The sequence below is a fragment of the Ahaetulla prasina genome, chromosome 3 (genome assembly GCF_028640845.1).
Source record: "Ahaetulla prasina isolate Xishuangbanna chromosome 3, ASM2864084v1, whole genome shotgun sequence".
Lineage (NCBI taxonomy): Eukaryota > Metazoa > Chordata > Lepidosauria > Squamata > Colubridae > Ahaetulla > Ahaetulla prasina.
Genome location: NC_080541.1, coordinates 148,868,527 through 148,893,928, shown reverse-complemented (window position 1 = coordinate 148,893,928; position 25,402 = coordinate 148,868,527). Strand labels below are relative to the sequence as shown.

Genomic DNA, 25,402 nt, shown 5'->3' with positions numbered 1-25,402 from the left:
GCCGCCGAGGGCAGTCTTATCTCTAACCACATATTCCTTAGTCATAAGAAACTACAATGACAAGCTCACCTCACCTACATCTTGGTTAGTTGTTGGTTCTTCAGGATCTCAGTGGTTTAAAAAATGGCAATGTTTTCTACCACTAGGGTAGTGGTAGAATATAAGAATACAAAGCCTCTTTCTCTCACTAGCGTGTGTGCATGTGTGCACTTGGGAATGTGGGTGTGAACGGAAGGTGAGGTAATTTTCATTTACAGTAGCACCCGTTCACAGATATGGGACGACAAGGTAGATTTGTGACCAGTCCTCGCATTTATGACCTTTGTCAAGTTTGTAAAGCAAAGGAAATAAGATCATAAGCACAGTTGCAGTTTTTAGTATCCACTTCACTTAATGACCGAATTGTTGGTCCCAATTGTGGTTTGTTTTGTTTTTTAACTTTGTCTTTTCTGTTCCTTCTAGTAATAAATAAATTGATCATCATGATTTTTATCATGGTTAATTAGCATTTTCTGCCACTTATCTTAAAAGTATATGGCATGGGCAGTTTTGGAATGTGCTCACAGATGTTGGAACTACTGAGATTTAACACTAATTTTAATTTTAAGGTTATATTTTCCTCTCTTCTGTTGATATCAAGTTGCTGAAGAAGTTTTCATAATGCTTTCATTTATCTTTAACGTTATTACTTACCAAAACCTCTAAAATCATAGTATTCTGAGAACAAATGAGTTATGGAGATTTATTAGTTTTGCTGTGATTGTTAATTATTAGTTCAAATAAAAATATTGAAAATAATCATTATAGTTAAAGGTGTAGTGCAACTTCAATAATAGGCACAAATATACTTGTTCTCTGGGATGCAATTAGCTAGACAAAAAATGAGTTTGAATGGGATATTTTTTCCTTTTATGGAGACAGCTGCGATAAATATGACAAATATGACATGTACACTTTTAGTTTTGTAATGCTTATAAACTGCAAAGCTAAAGGACAGTGGAAATGATGCTAATAGTCTCCAAGTACATCCACCTTTAAATTTTGAACATTTACATTTACACAACCAACTGGCCGCAGCTGGCTGTCGGAGGCGAGTTATTGGCCCCAAAGGATAGTGTGCGCAACTTAGGCGTCCTCCTGGATGATCGGCTGTCGTTTGAAGATCATTTGACGGCCGTCTCCAGGAGGGCCTTCTACCAGGTTCGCCTGGTCCGGCAGTTGCGCCCCTTCCTTGATCGGGATGCCTTATGCACAGTCACTCATGCCCTCGTTACCTCTCGCTTGGATTACTGTAATGCTCTCTACATGGGGCTCCCCTTGAAGTGCACTCGGAGGCTTCAGTTAGTCCAGAATGCAGCTGCGCGGGTGATAGAGGGAGCTACCCGTAGCTCCCATGTAACACCGCTCCTGCGCAGACTGCACTGGCTGCCTGTGGCCTTTCGAGTGCACTTTAAGGTGTTGGTTACGACCTTTAAAGCGCTCCATGGCTTAGGACCTGGGTACTTACGGGACCGCCTGCTGCTACCACATGCCTCCCACCGACCCGTACGCTCCCATAGAGAGGGACTTCTCAGGGTGCCGTCCGCCAAACAATGTCGGCTGGCGGCCCCCAGGGGAAGGGCCTTCTCTGTGGGGGCTCCCACTCTCTGGAACGAGCTTCCCCCTGGTTTACGTCAAATACCTGACCTTCGGACATTTCGTCGCGAACTGAAGACCCATCTTTTTATTCGCGCGGGGCTGGCTTAATTGGATTTTAAAAGGGAATTTTACCAATTTTAAATGGGGTTTTAATTGATGATGATTTTTAATATCAGGCTAATTTTGAATAAGTTTTTTAAGGGTATTTAAATTGTGTATATTTGTATTGTTGTTTTTATTTTGCCTGTACACCGCCCTGAGTCCTTCGGGAGAAGGGCGGTATAAAAATCAAATTAAATAAATAAATTAAATAAATAAATAAACTCATTTGTGTTAAGTAATTAAGAATTTGAGTAAATTGAGTAATAAATTTCTTGGCATTTATTAGGCTTTTAAAAAAAGATACATTTGTAGTAGTAGATAAATTATATATAATATGGAATGTTTCGAAGCTATACAAGGTAGAAGTGAATCCCTTTGTGAACTAGCATCCTTGAAATATATGTGCTGATGGGGGATGAGGGGAACTGCAGTCTAGGATCTTCAGACTGGAGGGAAAACGCTTCTAGGTTTTCAGTGCCCATTGTCTTTTTTTCCTGAATTTTTTTGAAATTAAAGCTGATTTTGAATTTAGCTGTATTTATCATAATGGCAATATATATCTACATCTTTTATGGAGTCTTGCAATTTTTTTGTGAACATGGATTGGAGTATAGCACAGATCCCACTGGGATTTGCTTTGCTTCATAGTAGATACCTTCTTGAACCTGTAGTTTTTGCTCTTGAATCCTGAGAACTCGAACATACATCTAAACCTGTTCTGTTCTGCAATGTTTTTCTGTTGGCAAAAATCTAATGCATGCTATACTTTAGTGTACAATTACTTATGTAAACATTCAGCCCTTTTCATCTGAAGGGTGATGATGAAATATGTTGGTTTATTTTAAAAAAAGCAGTTGCAATGTGCAGTTGGTTTGCAACATAAGTCACGTAGCCTACAGAATGTATAAAACTTGCAGTCAAAGTCAGTCAAGTTCATTTTCAACTTATGGTTCTAGTTTTTGAAGGCCTGGTTCTTTGAAGATCCTTGGCAAATGGCCCTTGGTATACCTTTTCTCAAAGTACCTGGTATGTGTGTTCCCCAGCAGGTTTGCTTCAGTTACCAATTTTCCAGTTATCTGTTGAGCAACCTGGCAATTAAGTTTTGGATGCAAGACTATACATACTTTTTCACATCTGATTAGTGCAGGTCACCCTTTTTTTTTTTTTGGGTCAAGAATATTATGGTAGATAAAAACTGGTCTCCTTTAATCATATTGAATAACTCAACTGCTCAGCTTCCAACCCTTTACCAAGTAAGATTGTATGAATGGGATTGAAACGCACTACTAGAGTCCAAAACTAATACTATGTGAGGGACAGCAGGAAAAGCATCAGCTCTAATCAGTTTTATCAATTTCCTTGGTATATATTTAGTTCCTCAAACCTTAATCAAGTACTATTCTAAATTTTAAGGACTTTTAAACATTGCATTGTTTTCTTAAAAAAAGAAACTAAGGAAAATGCAAAAAATCACCAGAAATATATATCAGTCATACTACAATTTGTCATGATCTTGTACAGAAAATGAATTAATTACTCATAATATTTAGAAATATTTTATATAGAAGAATTCCTTGGTTTCATCTATATGTTAAACAACAGTTAATACAGGTAGTCCTCGACTCACAACAGTTCATTTAGTGACCGTTCAAAGTTACAACAGCACTGAAAAATGTGACTTATGACCATTTTTCAGAGATACGACCTTAGTAGCATCCCTACGATCATGTGATCAAAATTCAGATACTTGGCAACTGGTTCATATTTATGACCGATGCTGTGTCCCAAGGTCACATGATCCCCTTTTGCGAACTTCTGACAAGCAAGGTCAATGGGGAAGCCAGATTCAATTAACAATTGAATCTGACTGAATACAGGTACCGGTAGTCCTCAACTTACAACCACAATTGAGCCCAAAATTTACATTGCTAAGTGAGAAATGAACTAAGTGAGTTTTGTCCCATTTTATGACTTTCCTTGCCACTTTTGTTAAATGAATCACTGCAGTTATTAAATTAGTAACACAGTTGTTAAGTGCTGCAACGGTCATACGGTCCAATGAAGCCGTTGAGGTGATGGGCCGGTGTCTTGAAGCTGTGCGGGTCTGGATGGGGAGGAACAGGCTCCAGCTCAACCCTTCCAAGACTGAGTGGCTTTGGGTTCCGGCGTCCTGGTACAGTCAGCTCACACCATAGCTGACTGTTGGGGGGGGGAAGTACTGACCCCCAAGGAAGGAGTGCGCAACTTAGGCGTTCTCCTGGACGATCGGCTGTCCTTCGAGGAACATCTGACGGCCGTCGCCAGGGGAGCATTCTATCAGGTTCGCCTGATTCGCCAGTTGCGCCCCTTCCTTGACCGGGACTCCCTACGCACGGTCACTCATGCCCTCGTCACTTCCCGCCTGGACTATTGCAATGCTCTCTATATAGGGCTCCCCTTGAAGAGCACCAGGAGGCTCCAGCTAGTCCAGAATGCGGCCGCGCGGGTGATGGAGCACCGCGTTGCTCCCATATAACACCTATCCTGCGCGGCTTGCACTGGCTGCCGGTAGCCTTCCGGGTGCACTTCAAGGTGCTGGTTACCACCTTTAGAGCACTCCATGGCTTAGGACCGGGATATTTACGAAACCGCCTTCTGCCACCGTTTGCCTCCCAACGACCTGTGCACTCCCACAGAGCAGGCCTCCTCAGGGTGCCGTCGACCAAACAATGTAGGTTGGCGGCCCCCAGGGGGAGGGCCTTCTCTGTGGCAGCACCAGCTCTATGGAACGAGCTACCTCCGGGGTTACGATAACTTCCCGACCTCCGGGCCTTCAAGCGTGAACTGAAGACCTTATTATTTCATCGAGCGGGACTAGCCTAAAACATATTTTAAATGAAATTTTAAATACCGTATATACTCGAATATAAGCCGATCCGAGTATAAGCCGAGGTCCCCAATTTTACCCCAAAAACTGGGGTAAACTGGGGACTCGAGTATAAGCCGAGGGTGGGAAATGAGGCACCTACCGGTTGGGGAAACCCTCCCTCCCTCAGCTGAGAAGGCTGGCGCCCCCCCCCCCCCCCCCCCCCCCTGCCCCGGCAGGGCTCCAGTCCGGAAAAATGTGAAAAAAAGAAAAAAAAAAAACTCGAGTATAAGCCGTATATACTCGAGTATAAGCCGAGGGGCTTAAAAAAAAAAAAAACTCGAGTATAAGCCGTATAGACCCGAGTATAAGCCGAGGGGACGTTTTTCAGCACAAAAAATGTGCTGAAAAACTCGGCTTATACTCGAGTATATACGGTAGTTTTAAAGCGGTCTTTGACCGTTTTTAGTGATTGGGCCATTTAATATTTGGTTTTAATTGTTTTTAATATTGTTATTTATTACTTTGTATTTATCGTGTATTTTAATATGGCTGTAAACCGCCCTGAGTCCTTCGGGAGATGGTGCGGTACAGAAATTTAATAATTAATAAATAAATAAATAAATAAATAAATAAATAAGTGTGATGCATCATTATAAGTCATTTTTTACAGTGCCATTGTAATTTCAAACGGTCACTAAATGAACTTGTTGAGGACTACATGTACTGTTTTCTGTTTCATGGAAAAGGACAAAATACCCTTTAAAAAACTCTCAAAAACTTAGAGAACTCATTCTGTGATAACTGTTCTTCTGTTATCTTATATAGAGTGCTAAAGAAAGCCTTGCTTGCAGGAACATGTTTCAGTGAGTAACGTGCTTAGAAAAACTGTTGCCAGGAGAAGAAAACACACTGTGGACTGATTCTCTGCTTGATTATGTGCCTGAGCTGCAAGTTAGCCAGAAGATGTAGATGCTGCCTTTTTACCTGTAGTATATTAATGAATTACAATAAGAAAGATGATAAAGATCTAGAGGAGCCACTAGAAGACTTCTGGAGGCATTTTGTAAAACCTGCAGATATTTTAGTAAGAAGTAAAATTGGATTTAGTCAGGGGTGAAATCTACTTACCTTCCCTACTGGTTCGGGAGTGTGCACGCCATGCATGCTCGCTCTGTTCGCGCGCGTGCCATCATCAGGTCCAATTTTTGACCCTCTGCGCATGCGCAGGTCAAAAACGGGTTACTTCCTGGTAAAAACCAGGAAGTAATGATATCTGGCCCGGTGGGTGGAGCCTCACACTGCCACGACTACCGGTTGGCTGAACCACCCACTGCCGCCGCTACCGGTTCACGTGAGCCAGACAGAACCAGCAGGATTTCACCACTGGATTTAGTGCTAAGGAAATGAAAGTAACTGCAGAATAATTTACATGATTTTATTTTTTATGGTTTTTTTCCAATTTATAATTTTTGTGTTAATCAGAATTCTGACAGATGTTTAGAAAGGCTTTTTCCTTTATTGCAACATTATTTTTAAAGAAACAAATTTTAAAGATGCAATGTGATGAGTTGTAAAATTAAAGAAATGTCCACTCAATAAAGGGAATAAATTTGCAATATAAAGTATCTTTCAAGATTCTGACAACATGAACTATCCTCTTTTATTATAATAGTTGGGGAAACATTTTTCTTGTTGCTGTTGCTTAATGTGTAGAGGTACATCCTTTAGGAATTCCACTCTAAATCTATAAACAGCCTAAATATTCCTCTGGAAAGAACAGAATTATGAGGATATGTTGTGGGTATGCACAAAAATTTCTCAAAAAGCCTAAGCATCCATTCTGAATTCCTTACTTGACTAGATCATCATAATGTTGGATTGAACCTATGTACAATTCTCTGCAACACCAAGAGTCAAATTATTGTCACTTTTAGCTCTGAGGAATATGATAGAGAAACACTACTTGATAAGAGAGAACCATTACACTACACTAAACTACACTATACTACACTACACTGGAGCATGTTTTCATTCCTGTTTTCTGTTAAAAGAAAGATTGTGTTCATGCCCTGTATATTTCCTTAAAGCTGTAGTAATTTGCTGTTACAATATAATTGAGACATGACACAGATTTTTTGGAGTACTGTGTGTGTGTGTGTGTGTGTGTATATATATATATATATATATATATATATATATACATTTATATATATTTATATATATATATATATATATATTTATATATATTTTCAATATTTTTCCTTAAGAACGCTCTTAGATCTACTCCATCATTTTTTTTCCTGCAGTGACCAACCAAATTTTATAGATTGTCCATCTTTAAAAAAAAACATAAGTTTATTGAGCACTAATAAATGTAATAGCTAGTTTATTTCGGTTATATTTGCATTCATACGTTTGGTCTTTTGCTATTGTTAATAAAATTAAACACTGCAAAAGCTACTGAATACAAAATGTATTCAGTAAATAGATTGCATTCTCCAATACGTGTGTTTTTGCGGTTTGAGTTAAGAAAACACTAATATGTGACTACCACCACTGGCTTTCTAGTATATTCTGACTAACAATTCATTATTATGGGATTAGAACTGCGTTATGCATTCTTTAGGGCTGAGCATTTCTAATCAAATAGAAAATTACTTGAACTATACTAACCTGATTTGATGAAAATGCCCACTTGTATTTATAAAACTTTGTATTTAAAGCTTTTAAAAACTTGCTGCTATTGTATAGCTCCACTATATTGGAAAACAAGTGTGAAATACTAGTTTAATATTTCCATATTGGCAGCTGCCAAAAAAACCCCAACACAGTTCTAGGCTGTATAAACAGAGGGATAGAATCAAGATCATGTGAAGTGTTAATACCACTTTATAATGCCTTGGTAAGGCCACACTTGGAATACTGCATCCAGTTTTGGTCGCAATGATGTCAAAAATATATTGAGACTCTAGAAACAGTGCAGAGAAGAGCAACAAAGATAATTAGGTGACTGGAAGCTAAAACGTATGAACAGTTGGAGGAACTGGGTATGTCTATTTTAATGAAAAGAAGGATTAGGGGAGACATGATAGCAGTGTTTCAATATCTCAGGGGCTGCCACAAAGAAGAGGAAGTCAAGCTATTCTCCAAATAGAATATTCTCCAAATAAAATTCTCCAAAGCACCTGAAGGCAGGACAAGAAGCAATGGGTGGAAACTAATCAAGGAGAGAAGCAACTTAGAACTAAGGAGAAATTTCCTGACAGTTAGAACAATTACTCAGTGGAACAATTTGCCTCCAGAAGTTGTGAATGCACCAACACTGGAAGTTTTTAAGATGTTGGATAACCATTTGTCTGAAGTGGTGTAGGATTTTCTGCCTAAGCAGGGAGTTGGACTAGAAGATATCCAAGGTCCCTTCCAACTCTGTTATTCTATTCTGGTCTAGTCTAGTCTAGTCTATATATTTGATCATGTAGCATTTTCAGCCTTGTTGTCCTCTTCTATAAGATGCATCATATCCAATTCTGTTTTGATGAAAAAAAATGCTTGCATTCTTTCAGTCCATTTTTTTTTATTGTTTGCATTCATTTAGAGAAAGAAAATAATGAGGTAAAATATTCAGAAATGATGCTTTGCATTAGCTAAGAATTGGTAAGCAGATTTTTTTAATGTAAAAAATCAAATAATACTTTTTAAGGTGTTTTAAAATCCAGGATATGTTGGACTAATTAACTATTTGATTATAATTCCGTTTCCTTTGAGGTATTTTACTTTATGCAGAATGAAATATAGTTAGAACAAGACATATAATCAAGGGAATGACACTCTGTATATTAATCTATAATCTGTTAAATAGAACTGTACTTCACTTGCTTTTCTTCAGCGTTTTATATCATTTCCTTCTCTAGTAATTTCACCAGTTCTCAGATTTTCTTCAACAACTAAGGATTTATCCAGACCATCTGTAGACTATAATTTATAATCAAGTAGAAACTTGAATTAAACTTTCTTGGATTTTAATATTTGAACAAAGCTACTGTACACAGAGACTATGAGACATTTAAACATATTTCAAAAGGCACCATTAAATAGTGTAGGTCTCATAACTACACTCTGTACATCTCTGTTTCACTTGAGGCCCACCATATTCCTTCTTAAATATATGGCTGTGGGTTGTTTATTTATTTATTTACATTTTAAGAGCGTAAGCCATCCTTCCTTGGGGATGGGGGTTGGATGCCACACTATTTGGTAGCAGGGGAACTTTAGTAAACAGAATCTGTTATGGTCCTTTAGATATATAGATTGGAATATAGAAATCTATACGGACAAGAAAAGAGATCAGACTCCTTTTATTCTCTGAAGCATTTTGTACAACTTTCATAAAGTTCACCTTGGGTAATCTAATTTGATTTAAATTGATTTCCTTTTGGGTAATCCTAGCAAAGTAAGATAAATGAATCCTTATTCACAGCATGCTTAACAGAGGTGGTATTCAGCCAGTTCATGAAAACCATTGGCAAAAATTTGGCCAAGGTCGCCGAACCAATAGCAATGGCCAGCTAGCCATGCCCCCAAATCGCTCGCTTGCCCCACCCACCATGTTCGTCACCACCATGTTCTTCGCGCACGAGCATCCCATTGCCTTGCAAGTCCAATGGATGCACATGCGCGAAGAATATGGTGGTGACGGCAGCAGCTTTTTCTGTGACCTCTGGTACTTTTCGGTGGCGTGTGGCCAGCCGCTGCCTCTTTGAGAGCTGCTTTACGACTGCGGTGGCTGGCCGGGGGCTGCCGAAAACTCCAGTCAGTTTCCCTTCCGGACTCTGGACCAGCCGCCATGGAAGGTAAGCAGCCTGAAGAAAGAGGTAGGGGTTGGGGAGAAATTGGGGCTAGGGCCAGGGCCACTAAAGGAGGGGAAACAGGAGTGACTGGTGAAGGGAGGGCGGGGATAGATAGGTGGAAATTCCAAAAATTTTCCTACATTTTCCTGTGGGTGTGGCTAGGTGGGGGAGATCATGTGACTGAGTGGGCATGGTGTGAGTGATGTCAAGTTGGCCAAACCCACTCAGTCACATGCCTCCACCTAGCCACATCCACTGAACCAGTAGCAAAAATTTTTTGAAACCCACCACTGATGCTTACCCATAGATAACCAATCCATAGTTTGCCCAACTAACCCATTATTTTACCATAAGCTAAGCATATTGGCTGAATTCACACAACAAATTAGTTTAAAATATAGATGCCTATTTTGCTCAGTGTATCTTGTAAAAGCCAACTAATTGGGATGCTGTACTTTTATGTCTTTGGCTGAGCTTTGTTTTGTAAAAAGCTGGATAATTAACCCAATCTGGGTTGCTGCTATTTTGTCTCCACTTCATGCAGCTCCGAAATGGCTCTTCCTCTTCAAGGAAGAACCCCTTGATGGCTCTTATTTGCTTAAATGTGTTATACAGTTCTTAAATGTTCGTTTCTGATGAGTTGTTAGTTTATATTGTGATCACTGGCTAGTTATAAGTAAGAATGATAAACATGTTGAGACGTGAATATTTTGTGGGACCAGAAATAATAAAGTATTACAAGAAAACTATTGTTTTAGTGTGAACATCCCAGATAGGTCAGTATTAACTAACACTAAGAAAAGATCAATTTATTTGGAATGTCCACCCCAGAATAAAAGATTACAGCTGAAATTAAAGAAAGTGGATAGCTCATGTCTGACATTGATTGTCTGGTAGCAAAACTGCAGGCTAGACTGGAAAATGGAAAAACATGGGAGAAAGTGACAATGATTAACCATTTCCATACTTTTGTCAAGGAAAGAGTAAGCGTCTGCTCATAGATTCACCAATAGTTGATTTTGACTCAAAGGAGGCCTTATCCAGTTATGTTTGGTGCTAACCGCTTGAAGTAGAAATCAAGGGAAACTATTTGCATTCAAGCCGGTTTTAAGCATACCTGCCATTCAGAGATCCAACGGAAGCTATAAAAGTTAGAAAAAGAAAATAGAATTAGGTTCTTCTAAAAGACTCTTTCTCTGGAAGCTGTTTAAATAAAAGTAGCTGCTTTTGTAGATGACAGTATACCTCCCAGTTTCTCTGTTCAATATAAGATTACTGCTGCCTCACCAGTTACCATTTTGTTGTCTGGTCCAAAGTGCAGTTCATGTAGCAATTAATGAGTGACAAATTAGCTAAGGAGGATGGTATTTTTTTGAATCTGTCATTGATCTTTTGTTATCCTTCTTCTTCCAATTGTAGCCAAAAGTCTAGCAAGTATTCATAGTGATCTGAGCATAACTAAACAGATTCCACAACCTTTCTGGCCTCCAGACCATCATGTTTCCATCATTCAGAATACTGGCTGAATTAATATGTTTTTTAATTTTAATACCTACAAATGTAGGGATTAGCAGGATTACTTTTGAAATAACACATTTGAATCACATGCAATGAAAATATTTTTCTGAACTGGTCATTTATGGTATAAAATAGGAAAATCCTGTGAGTATAAGGCAGGCAAAATCTACTACGTATGATCATGGATTTATATAGTTTATGGTCAAAGGAAAGGGAAAAGTGCGCATATGAGAATTTTTCCTGGTGTGCTTTCATTTGAAAAAATTGCACTGCATCATACTGTTGTCTTCAAATTGTGGGATGGGTTGATTAATGCCAGCTCTATTTAAAATGTTTTTAAATACTTGTGATGACAGAGAATTAAAAGTGTCTTCCTTCTTTTTTTAAAATTTAGAATGATTAATTTAGAAATGAGTTTATGTAGATAAGCTCTTGTAAGGAAGTTGAATCACTACTTTGAAATTCTTGAGCTTTTATAATATTTCTAGCGGAGATTTAATTCAATCCCAAAGGGTTTCTTTGATTCCCTGGTTGCATTGTGACACCTGTTCAAACAAAAACTAAAATCTTTACTTTGTTTTGTAATTGTATAGAGTGGAAAAAGTTGATAGGCTTTCATAGAAAAGGAATGTTACAAGCTGTTTTAGATATTCAGACAAAATGGTGCATATGTAACACCTGAAGGAAATCTTTTTACAAGCAATTCACTATTAGACACAGTAATCAAAATATTTCATTTTAGATATGTGCATGCTTTTCATTTTTCAAATCTTGGGAATGGTTATTTGTGAGGAAGAAGGAGAACACATTCAAAATTGTAACAAGAGATGCAGAACTAGAAACTCCTTTAGTGCCATACTTTCTTTCTAAAAGCTATTTCAGTAGAACCTAAGCCCTGTTTTGCAACTACTTTTTCCTTACAAAGTTGATGAAGAGTGCTACATTAGACTTTAAACTCTTAAATTACTCTGTTCGCACATTCTGTTTTCTTGGATGTCTTTTTCTCCTCTGCATTGACAGCTCCAGGTCTTGGCAGTTTTCCTTAGATGGATTGGTTCAAGATTCCATCCAAACTATATGGAGAAAGCAACTCTTGAATTAGTTTAATCTCATGGCCTATATAAATACTGCCGTGTGGGTGATGTTCTACTTGCTGGTTTTTACCACAACAGAAGGGTTCTGATGCTGACTGACATCATTTTATGCTTTGCCTCTATAAATGATCCATCCATGATTAAACAGAACAGGAAAATTGTCTCATGTAATTTGGAGACAACAGTGCTCTGCAGTGGGACTAATTGTCATATTCATCTTTGAACCATGGACCAATTCTGGATATGCATTTATGATTCTAATCAGAATAGAATAAATTTGAAAGTGCAAAGGGAAATGCTAATTTAAGAACATTTATAATTGTAATTCTTTAGATTGTCATTGGGCATAAGGAGAAGTGGGAAGGTAGAATTAGACAAAGTCAATCTCACCTATTTAATAATATATGTGATGATTTTGTATTTCCTTTATCATCTTCTGCCCAGTTTAGCAGCTGTTTAGTTAATTTTGTACTGAAATAAAATTTCAGATTGCACAGCTTACTAAAACAATGTTGTACAAAACCCATTGACCAAGAAATATGGAATGACTCAAAATAAAAGGAAGGATAGTAATCTCGAGAGCCAACTCCTGTGGCCTTACAGAGTAAGACCTATATATTCCCCCAGATATCTTTGTAGAGCACTGCTTAAATTTATATTTATTCTTCATGAGTTGCTATTGTATTTTCTACTTTGGTATGTAGAGATGGAGAAAAACATAGAATAATTGTAGAAATATGAGAATTGAAATTCTTGACTCTTATAGTTTTAGAAAAATGATGTATATCCATGTTAGAATTATTGATGTGGATGAAAGTATTAACTTTGCTTATGTTTTTCAGTGGGCCCATAGATCATAAGATGCACTTATGTGGGAAACTTATTGCCCACAGCCACTGAGTAACATATTAATTGAATATACATAGGTTTGTTTTCATGCAAAGTCATCTCTCCTCAATTTCACTGAGTAATCCAATAACTTGTCATGTGAAATCTGTGAATGTCAGCTTGGTCATTAAATGGTTTAGTCTCTTGGAGGTAGCATTATGAGGAGTTAGAGGAAATTCAACTGTTCAGACTTAATAAATAAATGCTTATCTTTCTGGAGTAATGCAAGACTGAAATGAGTTTGTAGGATTACGTTAGTAGATGTGTTGCAACACTCCTGACTTAACTCTCTTATCTGCACACAATTCCTTTTGAACTTCAAAACCTCAATTAAATAAGATACTTTCTTTCCATTCATGTTCCTATTACAAGTTATGGATGTATAATTCAGATAACTGAATTATGTTGGAATTTTTCCTAACACATTTACATAGCTTTGTTATCAATACACAAAGTAAATTGTTTATGTCTTGTAATATACTGCTGGTTTTATTGTTAGAACTGCAGACAAATAGGACTTATGCCACAGCTCAGATAATTTACTTGGACTTCAGTAAAGTATTTGATAAGGTAGACCATAACCTACTACTAAATAAATTAGAAAAATGTGGGTTAGACAGCATCACCACCAGATGGATTCGTAACTGGCTGACCAACCGCACTCAATGTGTAGTCCTCAATGGAACTACATCCACATGGAGGGAAGTATGCAGTTTTAGGCCCAGTACTCTTCAACATCTTCATCAATGACTTGGACGAGGGGATAGATGGGGAACTCATCAAATTTGCAGATGACACCAAGCTGGCAGGAATAACCAACACACCAGAAGATAGGCTCAAGATACAGAAGGATCTTGACAGACTTGAACATTGGGCGCTATCTAACAAAATGAAATTCAACAGTGAAAAAAGTAAGGTTCTACATTTAGGGGGGAAAAATGTATAGGTACCGTACATGTGGTACCTTGCTCAATAGTAGTACCTGTGAGAGGGATCTTGGAGTCCTAGTGGACAACCATTTAGATATGAGCCAGCAGTGTGCAGCAGCTGCCAAAAAAGCCAACACAGTTCTGGGCTGCATAAACAGAGGGATTGAATCAAGATCACGTGAAGTGTTAATACCACTTTATAATGCCTTGGTAAGGCCACACTTTGAATACTGCATTCAGTTTTGGTCGCCACGATGTAAAAAAGATATTGAGACTCTAGAAAGAGTGCAGAGAAGAGCAACAAAGATGATTAGAGGAATGGGGTCTAAAACATGAAGAACGGTTGCAGGAACTGGGTATGTCTAGTTTAATGAAAAGAAGGACTAGGGGAGACATAATAGCAGTGTTCCAATATCTCAGGGGCTGCCACAAAGAAGAGGGAGTCAGGTTATTCTCCAAAGCACCTGAAGGCAGGACAAGAAGCAATGAGTGGAAACTAATCAAGGAGAGAAGCAACTTAGAACTAAGGAGAAATTTCCTGATAGTTAGAACAATAATAAGTGGAACAACTTGCCTGCAGAAGTTGTGAATGCTCCAACACTGGAAATTTTTAAGAAAATGTTGGATAGCCATTTGTCTGAAATGGTGTAGGGTTTCCTGCCTGGGCAGGGGGTTGGACTAGAAGACCTCCAAGGTCCCTTCCAACTCTGTTGTTATGTTATGTTATGTTATGTTATGTTATGTTATGTTATGTTATGTTATGTTATGTTATGTTATGTTATGTTATGTTATGTTATGTTACATATTTAGTAGCAATTGGTGCTTTATTTTATTCTTGAAAACAGCAAAGATTGAAAGAGCGAGCTGTCCTTCTTGTTTTTGTAATAGTTGGGGATAAATTTATCCTGGAGCCCTTGGTCTAATTTTAAAAGACTTCAGGAAAACAGTTCAGACCTTTGATAAGCATTGTGTCTTCTTTACAGCAAGGTGTTTAGAAGAGAAGAGAAAAATATTGTCCAAGAAAAAAAGAGGTTAGAAAATAAGCTTCCGTGCTCATTTTTACTCTGAGCTTAAGCAGGGTTTGCTTATACTCTGCCCCACTATGTGGCCCCACCAGATTACTCTTGAAAGAATATGATCTCCTAGTGAAAAAAACAACAACCTTGTCTTTGCCTTGTATAGGGGCCAGCCATTCAAGGAGAAATCTCTGCACAGTTCCTTTTCTTAGAGCAAATAAGGATTACATAGTAATAAAATGAGTACTTTGAAGTGCTTTCAAACACTTTTATTTCAATAATTCTTCAAGCAGCTTTGATGAATTTGTTCCACATTTTGGTGAAAAGTGATTGAGAGCAGTTTTTTGAAATATGTTTTTAGAGTTTGAAAGTAAAATGAACCAAGGAAGTGGAGTTTCAAAATTTCTGTGTTTAGTCACAGCAATTCTGTAACATTCTGAGCATCAACTTATTATTATTACTGTTATGGTTGGTCACACAGTCAGCCAGATGTTTAGACTAGATTTGGCATTTTTATCCACCTATTGAATCCTTCCCCAGAATCTGGGATAGGCAGATGTTGTTTGATGGAGCAAAAGGTATCATAACAGAATGTAAGCTGTTTCAAGTAAAAACTGCCTTTTGCAGTTGACTGATTGTGATTTTGTCAATGTTGATGGCATTCAAGTAGTACTCCTGAAGTTTTGGAATTGCACCCAAGGTGCAAAGTGCCTGTTACTATTGGTCCTATCTTTGCTTTCTTTTATCATAGTCATTCTACATCTATTTGCAGATCTTCGTATTTTGTGATTTTCTCCACTTCTTTGTCTTCTCTTCTGTTTTCTCCAGGAATTGCCACGTCCACTATCCAGATGTTTTTATCTTTCTTATAAACCATGGTTAAATCTGGAGTGTTGTGTGGCAGATGCTTGCGTGTTTGAATTCTAAAGTCCCAGAGCAATTTAGCTTCTTCATTTTAGAAACCGTTAGATAGTCTAATCTAACATAACATAACATAACATAACATAACATAACATAACATAACATAACATAACATAACATAACATAACATAACATAACATAACATAACATAACATAACATAACATAACATAACATAACATAACATAACACAACATAAATAGTGATTCCATTATCCCAATATACTTTTGTTTCTAAACATAAACTTCTTGGGAGTTTTTCTGCTATATTGTATAAAGTTGGTACCAGTTAAGTATTTAATTAGTTTCATACAAAATGGGGATGCTGTTCTGTTTTAAAACTGGGCTGTTTTTAAGCGGAAGTGCAGAGTGCATCTTAACCTAAGAACGATTTCTGGGTTCAAATCCCTCATCAAACTCACTTGCTTACCAGGTTAAGATCCTTTATGGAGGAATGATGAAGATATAGTATAATCATAGGAAATGGTAATTTGGTGATATGATGAGGTTTTTGTTGTATCTGTTCCTGCAGCACAACAATTCTTAGGATTCTGGGAAAAGAATATAGCTATTATTTTTACTTTTAAAGTGCACTGTGGATAAGTGAAGGTGAAAAGGTGTCCTAGAAAATACAAGAACAGCTAGAAGGTTCTTTATGTGAAACAAATCTATTTTAACTGGAATAATTACTTTAGCTGACTGAGTATAGTGTTCCCTGGATATTTTCTTTTACTGGATTTTTTGAAGCCGGTGTGTTTTGCTTGCAAGGGTAACTTTTCTGAACATAATAAAAACCCAGGTTTTCACCTAATTATACTCAAAATGCATGTTATTATCCCTTCATTGGAGAGGTGATTATGCACAATCCCCGCCAAAAATCATAGAAAGTCATGAGATATTAAATGTTTTCCAGCCTGTACAGGTTATTAGCAATATATACAGAATTTAATATACCAGACTAAACTGGCTTGCTAAGTACATACCAATCTCGAGGCAATGTGTTTGTTTTGCAAGCATTTCTTAATACAAGTAGTCTTTGCTGAGCAGCCATTCCAAGTTATGACTGGCCCTTGAAGTTGTGGTGGTGACAACATGCCCGCAGTCATGTAATTGGGATCTAGGCACTTGGCAATCGACTTGCACTTATGGTTACAGTGTCCTGCGATCACATAGTCACCATGGTGGCTCAGTGGTTAGAGTGCAATACTGCAGGCAACTTCTGCTGACTGACAGCTGCCTGCAATTTGGTAGTTCAAATCTCACCAGGCTGAAGGTTGACTCAGCCTTCCATCCTTCTGAGGTGGGTAAAATGAGGACCCAAATTGTTGGGGGCAATATGCTGATTCTGTAAAACTGCTTAGAGAGGTCTGTAAAGCACTGTAAAGCGGTATATAAGTCTAAATGCTATTTCTATTTGTGATGTTCCCTGCTGGCTTTCTGCAAGCAAAGCTAATGGGGAAACCAGCAGGAAAAGTTGAAGGTTACTTCAGTAAGGCACTTGCATCATCCCCCGCTTTGCACCAGGTACCCCTGCCTATAATTTTGCTAAGCCTCTCAGGCCACTTGCACACCTACTCCTACCCAACAGCAGCCACTCCTGGACCACTATGCCTTACCTGCCTGCAGGCCTGCTTGCAACCACCTGGGAGTTGCTTAACACCCCAGGATCCTCGCTTAACAACAGCAATGGGGGAGTTGCAGGATTGTCATCATTAAGCAGTGCATTCCGGCAACATTGTGCTTTATAACTACATCACTTAGCAATGGAAATTCTGGCCCCAGTTACCTTGTTATTAACTGAGGAATAACTGTAACTCTTTAAATGAACATCTAATATGTCTACAGCATGATTTGCAATGGTAAATCAGTTCACTGAGTATAGGAAAGCTTGTGAAGAAAAGAGCCATTCAGAACTGACGTAGTTTATCGCAATGTACTTTCTAGGCTACTGTTCTCTTTAAATTGAAACATTCTTCACCTATCTCCTGAGAATAAATTAGTAAGCATTTTTAATTCTATTTTCCCCATTTGCAGTCTTGAAAGTATCTACTGGCATACTGAATTACATATATAATACCACCACATTTCTGCATTTCAAACTTTCTAGAACACCTGGTGCCACAAATATAGTTAAAATAATCAGAGACAGGAAAAAGATGTGGTTAGACCCAGAACAAAATCCTTGTTTAAGTTAAATATAGTTAAATTATTGAACAAATGGTTTATAATATATTTAATTAATATTATTCTACATCAAGGGTGTCAAACTCACCTCGTCATAGCGTCGTCGTGACGTATCATGACTTCCCCCCCTCCTTCGCTAAACCAGGCATTGGTGTGGCCAGCGCATGATGTATGTGCATGTGGCCCACGAGTTTGACAGCTGTGCTTTACATGAAGTCTCTTTTTTTGTCATATAAGAAAATTCACTTTCTTAGCAAGTTTTGGAGCTGTTTTCTAAACTATAGCCAAGACTTCTGAAAAATATTTCTGGCCTTCAGATCTAAAGTTCTGAGCTTTTGCTGTTGATTTACTTAATCACAGTTTTGTTCCTTAGATAATTTTGACTTTTCCACATATTGATAGTGGGAGATGGAAGATTAATGTTTAAGTTTAAGTTTGACCGAAAGAGGGGGAAAATGCTATTATGAAACGTGGGCTACAAAACTTTGGACCACCAAATGGCAACAAGGGGATTAAAAAACAAGCTATTTGCTAGCATCTAGTGAACAGACAGATTTTTGCAGTCCATAGTAAATTGAATTAATTGTGCATAAAATCTACATGTGTAAATCTATCTAATAAATCTATCTAACCAGTAATGAAATAATTATTTTTAGTTTTTCCTCCTGGCTTCAAAGTTTTAAATTATTATAGCATTAACAGTTAAGTCTTAACTATATTTATTTATTCACATTAGGTTCAGTAATATTGCAGCCTTAAAACTGATGGTTATTTAGGCAGCAAAACATGAAAGATCATTGTATACCTTTATTTTCCCCAATCTCACTTTACTGCATGTAAAAGTCAGGTATGTATGTGATTTGGAGAATGCTGGCTTATGATTAGTGACTTTCCCAATTTATATCAGTTCTGCTTATATGACGTGGTTTTTGGCATGGCTTCTTAGTTACACTATTGTAAACCAGCGAGTAGTAAAGTGCTGCATTCTGACATACTAATTGTAGCAGAGGTCCCAACCTCCAGGCCACAGACCAGTATTGGTCTGTGGTCTGTTAGGAACTGGGTTGCATAGCTGGAGGTAAGCAATGGGCGAGCAAACAAAACTGAAATTATTCTCTCCCCTCCCCCCCAGTCTGTGGAAAAATAGTCTTCTATGAAACCGGTCCCTGGTGCCAGAAAGATTGGGGAACGTTGAATTGTGGCACAAAACTTTCAACTGAAGAAGCAATGTGTGTGTGTGTGTTGTGTGCATGTGTGTAAAATCCATTTTTATTCATATGAGAAGATGTTAGAAGAACACCTTGTCAGTAATTCTGTACCTAGTACCAGTACTAGTATCTTGGCTTTTGAAATCTGCTTATATTTTTTCATAATAAAAATATACATTTTCATTCTGTTTATTAACATTATTACTTGAAAGCTTTACAAAGAATAACTAAATTACATCATGCTTCCTCCTTAGATTTTCTAGAGCTCTTAAACGGCTAACAAAGCTGGTTTTAGTGAATTTCTTGTAAAATCATGATTAGGTTAGCCTACATTATTGCAAAGATTTGATTATATCAAGTAGCTAATTTCTGATAATTTGTATTTTCAGAACTTGTGTTTCATATTTACCGGTATATCATATTTGCTACTCAGAAGACATTGAGACTCCAATTGTCTCCTGATTATTTGGAAATAAACTTACACTGAATTTAGGGAATTGTTTTTTTAATCAAACAATTTAAGATTGAGCTAAACATGGACAGGGCAGAAATGTCATTCAAGTTCATGATCATGAAAACATTTTCATTCTCTTTTATTTCAGTGGACGAGAGTAAAGATGTGCTTAACTCACATTGAAAAATATGCTGAATTACATTAATTCTGCATTCCTGCTTCTAGGCCTTCCAGTATTCCAAAGAAACATAATTTCTTTGGCAGTTCAAAGCAAACTTTGATTGTTTTGGTTTTGAGACAATTAATCCTAAAATCAGCCTGCAGGTTATTGGATAGACCATAAAATCTTGAGTATAATGCCTGTCTTATGGGAAAAGATTAACAGGAGGATTTACATCTGCTAATTATTTAATAGCATTGAAGCATCACCTATCCATTACATTAGATTGATTTTTCCTTACCGTAAGAAATGTTCAGGGTTTTGGAAACGGGAATATAGCAATATATCCATATTGGAATAGATAAGTATATATGAAGTTGGAAAAATAAAATCCCATATGTACTGCTTACTGTCCCTTTTATATGGACTACTGCTTTGATTTAATAATACTATTAATGGCTATAATTTATAAGATAGACTATTACTATGTAGCCCACCTATTACAGAGTGATTCTCATTGAAGGTCATTTGCTCTGTATTATTTTCTTTCATTTCTGTCTTAAAATGTTAAATTAAGATGGTAACCCTAAAACATCTACTAAAACGTTAAAATACATTTAAGGAAAATGTTTTAGTGTCACAGTTTTAATTTTTTGTCAGTACAGCTGGAAAGACCTTAAAATATATTTATTTTATATTTAATAGTGGCTGTTGTCCACCGTTTATATTTTAAAAGTGGCTGCTGTTCACAGTTTATAAGAGATAAAATTGAAATTAAAACAAGTAGGAAAAATAGAAATTAAAAATAAAGAAATGCATAAATTATTATTGTGTTTCTCAGCAGTGATTAACAGAAACTTCTGTTTTGTTACAGGAATGTTTACCCTTGCAGAAGTTGCATCTCTGAATGACATACAGCCAACGTACCGAATTCTGAAACCATGGTGGGATGTATTTATGGATTATCTGGCAGTTGTAATGCTAATGGTTGCCATTTTTGCTGGAACCATGCAGTTGACCAAAGATCAGGTGGTTTGTTTGCCTGTGTTGCAGTCTGCTGTAAGTGCGAAAATGCAACCCAGCCCCTTGGGAAGTGCCAAAGCTACAAATATGCCAGAATCCGAAATGCCAGCTATTCAGGACAAAGACAAACAGGCAGCCATGACTGTATCTCTTGACACAACACCTGTCACAACGCCTGATGTACGTAGAACTGCCTATCCCCCATTACACTCAACTGCTGCAAGTCAGGAAGTAAAGAAGGAGCAGAAAGATTTTCTGGGCCGTAAGACTAACTTGGATTATCAGCAATATGTTTTCATTAACCAGATGTGTTATCATGTGGCTCTTCCTTGGTATTCGAAGTACTTTCCCTACCTAGCTCTTATACACACAATTATTTTAATGGTCAGTAGCAATTTTTGGTTTAAATACCCAAAAACCTGCTCAAAAATTGAGCATTTTGTCTCTATTTTAGGAAAATGCTTTGAATCCCCTTGGACTACAAAAGCATTGTCTGAAACGGCGTGTGAAGATTCTGAGGAGAATAAACAGAGACTAACTGGGGCCCAGTCCCTGCCAAAGCATGTATCAACTAGTAGTGATGAAGGAAGTCCAAATGCCAGTACCCCCATGATAAACAAGACCGGTTTCAAGTTTTCAGCAGAAAAGCCAGTTATTGAAGTTCCGGGTATGACCATTTTGGACAAAAAAGATGGAGAGCAAGCCAAAGCACTCTTTGAAAAAGTACGGAAATTCCGGGCCCACGTGGAAGACAGTGATTTGATTTATAAGCTCTATGTTGTTCAGACTGTCATCAAAACTGTAAAATTCATATTTATTCTCTGCTACACAGCAAATTTTGTCAATGAAATCAGCTTTGAGCACATTTGCATGCCCAAAGTGGAACATCTGACTGGCTACCAAGAATTTGAATGCACACACAATATGGCTTACATGTTAAAAAAGTTGCTTATTAGTTATATTTCTCTCATCTGTGTCTATGGTTTTGTCTGTCTGTACACTCTCTTCTGGTTGTTTCGGTTACCCCTGAAGGAGTACTCTTTTGAAAAAGTTAGAGAGGAGAGCAGTTTCAGCGATATTCCAGATGTTAAAAATGATTTTGCTTTTCTCTTGCACATGGTTGACCAGTACGATCAGCTTTACTCCAAGAGGTTTGGTGTATTTCTGTCAGAGGTCAGTGAAAATAAATTGAGGGAAATAAGTTTGAACCATGAATGGACTTTTGAAAAATTGAGGCAGCACGTTTCTCGCAATGCTCAGGATAAGCAAGAATTACATCTTTTCATGCTATCGGGAGTCCCGGATGCGGTTTTTGATCTGACAGATTTAGATGTGTTAAAACTTGAGCTGATTCCTGAAGCAAAAATCCCTGCTAAAATATCTCAGATGACTAACCTTCAAGAGCTACATCTCTATCATTGCCCTGCAAAGGTGGAGCAGACAGCCTTCAGTTTTCTTCGTGACCACCTGAGATGCCTGCATGTGAAATTTACTGATGTTGCAGAGATACCAGCTTGGGTGTACTTACTTAAAAATCTCCGAGAGTTGTATTTGGTAGGCAACTTGAATTCTGAAAACAATAAAATGATAGGACTTGAATCACTTAGAGAATTAAGACACCTTAAAATTCTCTATGTGAAAAGCAATTTGACCAAAATTCCATCTAACATCACAGATGTAGCACCACATCTAACCAAGCTGGTCATTCACAACGATGGTACCAAGCTTTTTGTACTGAATAGCCTTAAGAAAATGATGAATGTAGCAGAATTAGAGCTGCAGAACTGTGAACTGGAACGTATTCCCCATGCCATTTTTAGTCTCACTAACTTGCAGGAACTAGACCTAAAGTCGAACAACATACGCACAATTGAAGAAGTCATCAGCTTCCAACATTTAAAAAGACTAACTTGTCTGAAATTGTGGCACAATAAAATAGTTAACATTCCTTCTTCCATTACCCATGTTAAAAATTTGGAGTCGCTTTACCTCTCCAATAATAAACTCGAATCCTTACCTGTTGCAGTATTCAGTTTACAAAAACTCAGATGCTTGGATGTAAGCTACAACTCCATTGCGGTGATTCCTGTGGAAATAGGGTTGCTTCAAAATCTCCAGCACTTGCATATCACAGGAAATAAAGTGGAAGTTTTGCCAAAACAGCTGTTTAAATGCTCCAAGTTGAGAACTTTGAGTTTGGGACAAAATTGCATCACCTCAATTCCAGAAAAAATTGGCCAGCTGTTGCAACTAACTAACCTAGAGCTGAAGGGGAACTGTTTAGACCGTCTACCAGCCACTTTGGGTCAGTGTCGGCTTCTCAGGAAAAGTGGACTAATTGTAGAAGATCATCTTTTTGATACATTGTCCTCAGAAGTTAAAGAAGCATTGAATCAAGATACAAGCATTCCCTTTGCTAATGGGATTTAAATAGAGCTCGAACTTGATGACCAATATAGATCATATTAAAGAGCACACTAATAAAATGTTGTGTTGAGAATTTGGAACTTTTTCTTTTTGTAAGAAAGGACTGTTAAGCCCGGTAGAATCTCCTTTGGTGTTTGTAGTATTTTTAAACATCACTTCCAAAATTTTGGGAGGGCAAAGAAGAAGGGGTGGGGGAATCGTTAAAACAATCTTGATTTTTGTTTCCCTTATGTTTGTAACATGGATGCTGCCGCTTTTGAATGTTTACAGATTGCTTGCCTGCTTACCGTACATGATTAAATTGGTGACCTTTTCTTACTATAAATAATTTTAAACGGCTCTGTTCATTTAGCGCTGTGTTAAAGGCCATAGTTTTCTTTACTTTATAAAATTGGAATGATAATTCAGGCAAGTATTATTGTTAATGATGAACAAGAAAAATCTATAGATAATTCAGTAGTAAGTAATTCAATATAGTTTTCATCTGCCCCGCAATATGTAAATAGAAATGTGTTTACATATAAACCTAATTGCAATTAGGTTTGAAATTCTTTATATTTTCAATCAGAATAGAGCTAGAAGGGACCTTGGAAGTGTTCTAGTCCAGTCGCCTGCTCAAGCTGGAGACCTTATACAATTTCAAATAGGTGGTTGTCCAGTCTTTTCTTAAAAACCTCCAGCGATGAAGCACCTACAACTTCTGAAGGCAAGCTCTTCCACTGGTTTTCACTGTTAGGAAGTTTCTCCTTAATTCCAGGTTGCTTCTTTCCTTGATTAGTTTCCATCCATTGTTTCTTGTCTTGCCTTTTTGTGCTTTGGAAAATAAGTTGACCTCCTCTTTTTTGTGTCAGCCCTTCAAATACTGGAATACCGCTATCATGTCCTTCTTTTCTCTAAACTGGCCATACACAATTCCTTCAACCGTTCTTCATATGTTTTTGTCTCCAGCCTTTAATTATCTTAGTTGCTCTTCTTTGCACTTTTCCCAAAGTCTCAACATCTTTTTGTAAAGTTGTGACCAAAACTGGATGCAGTATTCCATGTTCCATGTCTTAGTAAAATTTATAAATGGTACTAATACTTCATATGATTTTGATTCTGTGCTTCTTCTTATACAATCAAGGATTGTATTAGCTTTTTTGGCTGTTACTGTATACTGCTGGCTCTTATTTAAATGATTGTCCACTAGGACTCCAAGGTCCCTCTCACAGTTACTGCTTTTGGGCCAGCTTTTGCCTAATCTGTACTTGTACCTTTGGTTTTTTTCTGCCTAGGTATAAAATGAAGATATTTTCTCTTGGATAATATTCATACAATTCAGGCAGGCTTCTGAATAGAAACACATAGCATTTGACTACAAATTTTAGCTGGATTTGGGGCAAAAGTTCTATTTGCTAGTTGTGTTTGAAATTTAAGGTTTATTCATGGAATACTAAAAAAAATGTTTTTATTTACCATCCTTCAGTTTGAAAAAAATACTAAAATGTCTTAAACTTTCTATGCTAAATGCCTCTTAGATTATTTAAAATAGGTGTTTCTTCTTTTTAGGGATATAATTACATATGAAAAGTTTTTTAAAACTGCCACTTAGCTTTTGTTCTACATGAGGAAATAGAAATGACTTGTAAAAAAATTTAAAATATACAAAATCTTTAAAAAGCAGTGAAACAATTTGCATAATAGTTAAAGTAGACTAGTAAGGCCTGAATAGGCCAGTGGCAGATAATATTTACGCTTTGCAGTGCCATCAGCTTGTGGAAGAATTTTTGCTTTATCAGTTGACACAGAAAGTACATCATCAAGAAGCATGCTTCGAGTATCTTTGCAAAAGAACGTGGAATTTCTTCAAAGCAGGTAGTTGTGCATTAGTAGCTAAAGAGCTTCTCCCTCTTTTAACACATCAGGTAGAAGTCAGTATAATGAACTCAACATTCTGCTCAACCACATGAAGAAAGCATTTTCAGCCAGCAGAATATGGTTGCCATAGCACTTTAGATATAAAAGCAACTTTGGCACAGGTACCAAGGGCAAAGAACCACAGAGGTTCCTGGTTAAATGAGTTCATCTTCCATTATATTCCCTAAAACAGAGATGTCTAACCTTGGCAACTTTTAAGACCGGTAGACTTGAACAAGTCATGGGCTGGCT

The 25,402-nt window shown here is 37.4% G+C and overlaps 1 protein-coding gene across 11 annotated transcripts in view; it reads left to right on the top strand.

Annotated features, from left to right (window-relative positions):
* LRRC8D (leucine rich repeat containing 8 VRAC subunit D) overlaps positions 1-23,676 on the top strand; it is an 88,164-nt gene extending 64,488 nt beyond the window's left edge. For 6 of the 11 annotated variants that reach the window (XM_058174969.1, XM_058174967.1, XM_058174966.1 and 3 more), the window contains exon 3: positions 20,679-23,675. In XM_058174969.1, the coding sequence (XP_058030952.1) occupies positions 20,681-23,257 (2,577 nt within the window). In that variant the 5' untranslated portion in view covers positions 20,679-20,680 and the 3' untranslated portion in view covers positions 23,258-23,675. Of the gene's footprint in view, positions 1-20,678 lie in introns of all 11 variants that reach the window. The other 5 variants (XM_058174971.1, XM_058174972.1, XM_058174975.1 and 2 more) reach the window with 1 other exon arrangement.
* The last annotated feature ends 1,726 nt before the right edge of the window (positions 23,677-25,402 follow it).